The sequence below is a fragment of the Sciurus carolinensis genome, chromosome 15, assembly GCF_902686445.1.
Source record: "Sciurus carolinensis chromosome 15, mSciCar1.2, whole genome shotgun sequence".
NCBI classification, from domain to species: domain Eukaryota; kingdom Metazoa; phylum Chordata; class Mammalia; order Rodentia; family Sciuridae; genus Sciurus; species Sciurus carolinensis.
The window spans coordinates 13,234,894-13,242,591 of NC_062227.1; the positions used below are offsets into that span (position 1 = coordinate 13,234,894).

At 46.7% G+C, this 7,698-nt stretch overlaps 1 protein-coding gene across 3 annotated transcripts in view; it reads left to right on the forward strand.

Moving 5' to 3' along the window:
- Syk (spleen associated tyrosine kinase) overlaps positions 1-5,885 on the forward strand; it is an 85,411-nt gene extending 79,526 nt beyond the window's left edge. For all 3 annotated transcript variants that reach the window (XM_047526818.1, XM_047526821.1, XM_047526819.1), the window contains 2 exons: positions 877-989; positions 3,187-5,885. In XM_047526818.1, the coding sequence (XP_047382774.1) occupies positions 877-989; positions 3,187-3,259 (186 nt within the window). In that variant the 3' untranslated portion in view covers positions 3,260-5,885. The remainder of the gene's footprint in view (positions 1-876; positions 990-3,186) is intronic.
- The last annotated feature ends 1,813 nt before the right edge of the window (positions 5,886-7,698 follow it).

The window sequence follows — 7,698 nt, forward strand, 5'->3', positions numbered from 1 at the left end:
CAATGACTATTTACAGTAACAAATTTATAGTTCATTTACACATCTTAGATTTTTTTTTTATCAACCTGTAATACCAGAAAGAATACAGATCCTAAAATTCAGCTTAATGAGTTTTCACAAATGAAGCACACCGTGAAATCAGCTTCCAGATAGGGACACAGAACAAAACCCCAGAATCCCCCATGTTATAATCATTTTTTTTTTGTCACTGTGAATAAAACATCTGATAAGAACAGCATAGAGGAGAGAAATTTTATTTGGGGCTCACCATTTCAGTGGTTTTAGTCCATAGATGGCTGACTCCATAGCTCTGAGCCCGGGGTAATGCAGAAAATCATGGCGGAAGGGCATGATGGAAGAAAGCAGCTCTGAACATGGCAATTAGGAAGCAGAAAAAGGGAGAGAGAGAGAGAGAGAGAGAGAGAGAGAGAGAGAGGAGAGAGAGGAGAGAGAGAGAGAGAGAGACCAGGGACAAAATACAAACTTCAAAGGCACACCCCCAGGATCTATCTCCTCCAGTCACCTGCCTACGGTTACTACCTAGTTAATCCCTATCGGTGAATTAATACATCAATTAGGTTACTGCTCTCATAATTGATCATTTCACCTCTGATAGTTTTTGTATTGTCTCACACATGAGCTTTTGGGGGATACTTCATATCTAAACCATAACATTCCATTTCCCATATAGCCCTTCCCAGGATCTGTGTAACCGGATCTGACTTCTAACAACATAAATGATATGCTCCTGGTTTTGTGACTAATATAACTGAAATCACACAGCCCATACTCCTCTGTGTCTTGGGCAGTGAGGTTATTTGGGTATATTGGTTAACACTGTGTTTCAAAAGCTCCTTTGTATCTCATGCGTCTTAGGGGATGAAAGGAAGTGAAGTTACCACCATGTTGGAGAAAGGAGAGCGGATGGGGTGCCCTCCAGGGTGTCCAAGAGAGATGTATGATCTGATGAACCTGTGCTGGACATACGAGTGAGTGCTGATACTGCTGGCAATTCATCCATGAGCTTGAGAGGATGATGGTCTGGCTTGGCATTAAGAGGAAGCACAAATTCTATCTTGTCATGCGTCAGGATGTGCCCCTTTCTAAACAAACAATGGGGAAGGGCCAGGAACTGACCTCTTTAAGATACAGTCAGATGTCCCTTAGCAACAGGGACATGTTCTAGGAATGCATTGCCAGGTGATTTTGTCTTCGGGCTAATGACATAGAATGTATTTACACAAACAGATGTCTACAATGTCACTAGGTGGTGTGAGCTTATGGGACCACTAGGGGATTAGGGATCCTTGCTCCTTTAATGTCGACTGCCCTGAGAGCAGTCCTGGTTCCACAAAGTATTAGGAGGTCCTCCTGATCACAGATGGTCAGAGGTCCACAGAGCTTGGCTCAGGGTCATCAATTGACACAGTCGCAGGCTACTCAGCACAGGCAGAGTCAAAAGCCCATCCCTAATTCTGAGTGCAATGCATTTTCCTTCCCCGCTTACCTCCTACACGTCCCCTGAGCAGAATTCAGGTGCATTCAAGAACTTGAACAGCACCCAGGAGCCACTGGGCATCTCTCTAACAGCAGTCGGTGTTTGAAGGGTTATTAGCTTCTCAGGAACTGTTGAAGTGTCTGCTATTAGAAAGCTATTGGCAATATCATTTATTTTGATGCCATTTGACAAAACTAGCCATTTTGGTTTTGCAGAAACCATTCTGCTCTTATAATAGCGACTCTTGGTTCTTGGGCATGTTCTATGATTGTTCTCATGTATCTAGACTGAACCAAGTAGAACAGCAGTTGTGTGGGTCACAATGGTTAGACGTGGACAGCTGCATACCATTTAACCTCAAGTTCTAGTCCACCTACTAGGCAACTTTACCCACTTGAATTATAGTCAGAAGTCTGGCAGAATGAGAAAATTAACTTCTAAGCAAGGACAGTCTCAAGGTTGTAAGAAACATGGTCATCCCTCAGTGACAGGTGTTCCCTGTCCACAGATAAAATCAACTGTGGGTCAGATTTATGTATGTGGAAAATATCATGTCTGTACTGAACACGTGTAGACTTTTTTATCTTATCGTTATTCCTTAAACAACAAAGTCTAGCGACTATTTCCACAGTGTTTCATCATATTAGATATTGTAAGTAATCTAGAAGCAATTTAAAACACACAGGAGGACATGCCTTGGTTGTATGGAAATACTATACTATTTTGTAGAAGGGACTTGAGCATCCATGGACTTTGGTGTCCTTAGGGGTCCTGGAACCAATCCCATGTGGTGGGATGGTACTCCCAATGGTTCTATGACCTCTGCTCCTGTTACAGAACACAGAGGTAGCTGTAAATGTCTGTTTAAAATCAATGATTGTCAAAAGCTTTAACCCATAGCTTGCTTACATCAGCACCTTGCTGGCTCACAGAAAGGCCTTGCCGTGGGAAGATCTGCAATAGGCAGCGCCTGGGGTCTTTGTCTCAGCCAGGACAAGAGTGAAGTTTCGCTGGGTGCGGCAATGCATGCCTGTCATCCCAGTGGCTCAGAGGCTGAGGTAGGAGACAACAAGTTCAGAGCCAGCCTCAGCAACTCATCGAGGACCTAAGCAACTTAGTGATACCGTGCCTTACAAGCGGGGAGGGGATGTGGTTCAGTGGTTAAGCACCCCTGGGTTCAATCCCTAGCACCAAAAAATAAGAATAAAAATAAAAGTGAGGTTTCAAATAAGAACCCATAAAACAGCCCATTGTTAGACAACTCAGGGCCATCAGCGGGAGTGTGGGAAAGAAGACTCACAGCTATGTCCATATTTCTTGTCTTAAGGAGACTGAGTTGAACACCATCTGTCTGCACCACGTTGACCCGTGAGGTATCTGCAGACACATTGCTGGCATCACTAGGAGATGCTAAGAACTTAGAAATTTTCTCCAACTTCAAGGTGGACATGAATCTTCTGGAGATCTTGTAAAAATGTAGATTTGGATTCTGTAGGTTTGGAATGGGATGAGATTGTATTTATTTCTCACGGACCTGTGATCCATCACCCAGTGCTAGGGCGCAAAGACCATAGGATACCACCAGGGGGCGCAGCTGCTTGAAATCTGTGCCTGCCAAGGCCCCAGCTTGATAGGCGCTTTTCACAGGCAGGCACGTTGACCAACACCCCTGTCTCTTCCCCTTTCAGGGTGGAGAAAAGGCCCGCGTTTACAGCGGTGGAACTGCGGCTGCGCAATTACTACTACGACGTGGTTGGTTAACTAACGGCTCCGGTGCCTGTCCACAGCTGCCTTCAACCCTGCAATCGCAGGAAAATGTATTCAGGTGAATTGATTTGCAGCGTTTCCATTTCCCGGCGCTGGCGGGGAGAGCCGACCCCAGGATGGAACATGCTGGGGACTCCTTCAGCAAAACCTGGCCTCGGACTCACACTCCACAAAGCCAACGCCGTCCCAGAAGAAAGGTGGACAACAGGACTTGAGGGGCCCCTGAATTCCTTTGTGTCGCCTGTCTGTGTGGTTTTCATGAAGACTGATTTTACGATGTTTCTAAATTCCTTTTATCATTCCAGTTCTCTGGGTCCTGGGTTGCAGAAGCCCCTGCAGGTCTGAAGCTCCTGAAATGAAGAAGGGGAGGGAGTGGCAGAGGGAGCCACTTCCTCTCGATCATGAGTCTGACAGCCCAAAACTGATCCTTAGCCAGAGAAAAGCTGTCCAGATGAGAAAGTGCTTGCTGTGGGGCTTAAAAAAAAAAAAAAAAAAAAAAAAAAAAAGTTCAGCCAGAGCAGTTTCTAAGCATGTAGCCAATTAATGAAATAACAATAACAGTAATTAACAATAAAAAGCCTGGGTATGGCTTTTGCTCTCTGTCATGGGACAGAAGCAGCAGCTAGATGAGAAATGAGAACTGTCAAAGTACATCAACAGAGCTTACATCCCCTGAAGTCCTCTCCCCCGCCGGCGGTCTTTAAGATTGTTCTTTGTGCTTTTATGGAGACTAATGAATGAAGTTCTGCATGGAGACTGCATAAGGGAGTCAGGGTGCCGGTCATCCTGTGCCCAATCAGGGGCAGCAGAGTGCATCAGACTGCCATCTGCTGGGCCAAGCTTTGAGACAAAGTTAACCCTCTACAGAGAGGCTGTGGCCAGATTTCCATCTTTTTCTGAACCTGTTTTCTGTTGCTGTAACTGAACACCTGAGACTGGGAAATTTATAAAGAAAAATTGATCTCTCACATTTCTAGAGGCTGGAAAAACCAATTTTCAAGGTGCTAGCACCTGGCAGAGGGCTTCTTGCTGCATCATAATGTGGCAAAAACATCACATGAAGAAACAGCAAACATGCCAACTGGAGTCACTCTTCTTATGAAGCCACTAATTCCTCAGAAGACCCCATTCACATGACCTCATCTAGAAGGTCTCACCTCCAAACACCATTAACATGTGAATTCCAGGATTAAATTTCCAATACATGAACTTTGGGGGACATATTCATACCAGAGCAGAGGGCAACACAGTGGCCAAAGCCATATAAAGAGCTTCTAAAGAGAGCAGCAATCATAATAAAACCAAGTACTCTGATCCTCACCACAAACAGGCCTTACTGAGTGACTTTAGGTTGACAGTGCAAGACCTGAGAATTCTGTTCATCTTTGAATCCTTGACATACTGCTTAATCTTATATAAATCATCACCCACTGATACCAGTCTTGTGACCCTTGGAAGTTAAAAAACTAGCCATTATTTCAATGCCTGTGGATCCGTATAAACTTGACCTATGTCATCTTCACATCGAAGACATTTTAAAGCATACGCATAGCCACGGAGGGCAAGGCATGGAGGAAGTAGCCATCGGTACCTTCGCTTAGCCAAAAAAGACATGAGCTCTTATGTTAGGAAATGTTGAGGAACCAGCCACACTCTTTGGAATTGTGCTTCCTAACCATTTAATCACTTTGTTAGCAGATCCTTGTGTGCCAGAGTCACCGAGCCAATCCTCAGAGCTCATTTAGAGCACATTTACCCTGAAATTACAAAGATCGGTAAGGAAGATCTCTGTTGGTCAAGCCATTGATAGATTTGGGTCATGAAAGGGAGGGTTGGATGTGCTAGATTTGGTACAGCCATGAGTACTTCTGAGAAAGGCTCTGCCATTGAGCACTCAAGTCTCCTTCCTTCACCCCAAGTGTGTTTTAATAAAGGCCACCTGCTCTTAGGGAGCCCACATGTAGCATAAGGATGGCGTTCTTCACCACGTCTTCTTTCTGGTGTGAATTTCTGGCGTCTTTAACAGCACCCCTCCCAGGAGTCCAGGGCTGACACTCATCCAGAATGTGCCAGGGAAAGAGGGACGTAGGAGTCTCACCTCCCTCCCGGTCATGGGACCATCCAGTGCCTCTCCCCTCGGGGAGCAGGTTCCTGTGTGCAGAAAGTCCACTGTGACCAGCGAGCAGAGGTCTCATGTAGTGAAAATTGTATCCTCCCATTGGGAATAATCATCCTTTCCCCTGGTGTCACAAGAAGAAAGGCAGCCCCGTGGAAGAATTTAGACTGTGGAAAGGACTGAATTTGGAAGGTTGGGGAAAGATATCCAAGTACTTCTAGAGCTTCTGTCCTGGGCTGTGTTTCCTCTTGTGGGTTGCCCCTCTGAATGTTCTAAACCTCTCTTTCCCAGGGAACAGGACTCACTCCCTGTGCCTGTCACCTTCTGGTCCTTCTTAGCAGGTACTGACTCCCCAGGCTGCCCTGGCTGCATCCCATTGACTGTGGATACCACAGATACCTCACCCCTGCATGGCCAAATGTCTCTAAAGCAAAACACCATCCGTCCAGTGCTGAGGTGATTGCTGGTGTTTGCATTTGAGTGTGTTCTTTCCCCATCACCCATTGGTTGGACGGTGACGTCACATGGTCCTCAGCCCGGATTTTCGTTTGCAGAGGTAACTGCTGGATTATCAGGCCTCCCAACCTCCCAGAGTTCATTCCACTAGCGTTTCACAATTTTTTTTTTTTTCCAGAAGAGCTACATTTTGTCACTGGATTGTTTTTTAACTGTGATTTTTTAATAAAAATTTAAAATTTGCTTTGTGATGAATTTCGTGGAAGTTATTGGGATACTGTTGATTACATTGCCAAATAGCATCAAATAACATTGTCAGAAGTGCAGCATGTTTCTTAAAATGTGGGGTCCCCTGCCATATTGTAAAAGGCAGATGTTAGCAGAGTCCCGGGGCCCCTGGGAGCTCCTGCCACACAGGAGGAGGCCTGCCAAGGAGGACCCTGTCCCGCCAGGGTAGGTCTGTGTCCCTTCTTCATGGACTATGGATCTGCCCAATGAGGACCTGACAGCCCTTACCAAACCTCATAAAAGATGAACCAAGTGGTCCCACAAATCACCAATGGGGCCAAAGCAGAGGTGTGGGGCATGAGCTTCATCCTTTTCTATGAAGTCAGCTGGAGAGAACTGCGTAGACAAAGGATTTCAGAATCCTGATCTCCTCCTGTTATAAAGGAGGTTACACACACACACATACACACACAAAATTACACGCATGCATAGACAAATGCATGCATTCACATACATATACAAAGCCTGCATACACGTGCATGTGCGTACCTGTTTATATATGTGTACATGAGTGTGCCCATACATGTGTGCACATGTAGACAGTATGCATGTGTGTTGCATAAACACGCAAGAATGTATGCAGCATACACAAGAAAATGTATAGCATGTATACACATGTACATATATACACATCCCCAGACGCACACATGTGCAGATGTAGATGCAGATGCACAGCAATATGGTACATGTATCAAACAAACATGCACCACACTCCAGATGCATGGTGCATATATGTGCACCTATACACGCAGCACAGACATACATATCACAGGGACATGCACACATCCACATCATGCACACTGGACCGTACTCTGAATAACCACTTAAAAATCAGTGGGGTGCCCATCCTGCGCAGGGACACGCACCCATGTCTGACATGCTGACATGCTCCCCTAACTTTCTGGGTCAAGAATGTGTGGGACCCTCAACCACAAGCTTCCTTCTGTGCCCCACGAGGGTCCTCTGCTCCTGTCGAGCCCAGTGAGAGGTTTAGAGGAAATGAGGGGTTGGTGGCCCAGGCCCCTTGGGGACAGGGGATGGGAATGACACAGACGGACAGTAGCACCTGGGCTGCCCTTGCGTGCAGAGCGTCTCCAGCTCATGTACACTGAGCCTGGGTGCCCACAGTTCAGGTGAGGGGTGCCTGCTCTGGCACACACAGATGCCAGATCCACTGGCCGTATCCCCAGATGCCAGTGGCCACCGTGGGCTGTGTGCCCACACCATTGGCTCCCTGCAGGCAGGAACTGTGTGGACCCCAGGGCAGCAGGGCATCGTGCCATGAGGTGGTCGTTGCTGCTGACGGCACAGGACAGCTTCAGGCTCACTTAGGTCAAGCACAGGGGGCGGTGGGGCGCGTGCTAGTCCTCTGGAGATGGGCAGGGGCTTCAGAACAGGTTGGCGAGTGTGTCCTCATTTGGGGAAGGGAGAAAGTGATTTGAAGGAGCCGAAGCAGGCTTGGGGTTTTGCAGTCTCTTTTTTCCTTCAGGATGATCACAGCCTTGCTCCTCCTTGGCCCGAGCACTGGCTTGTGGCCTCAGGCTGGAATTTGTCCCTGCTCCAGGGAAAGCAC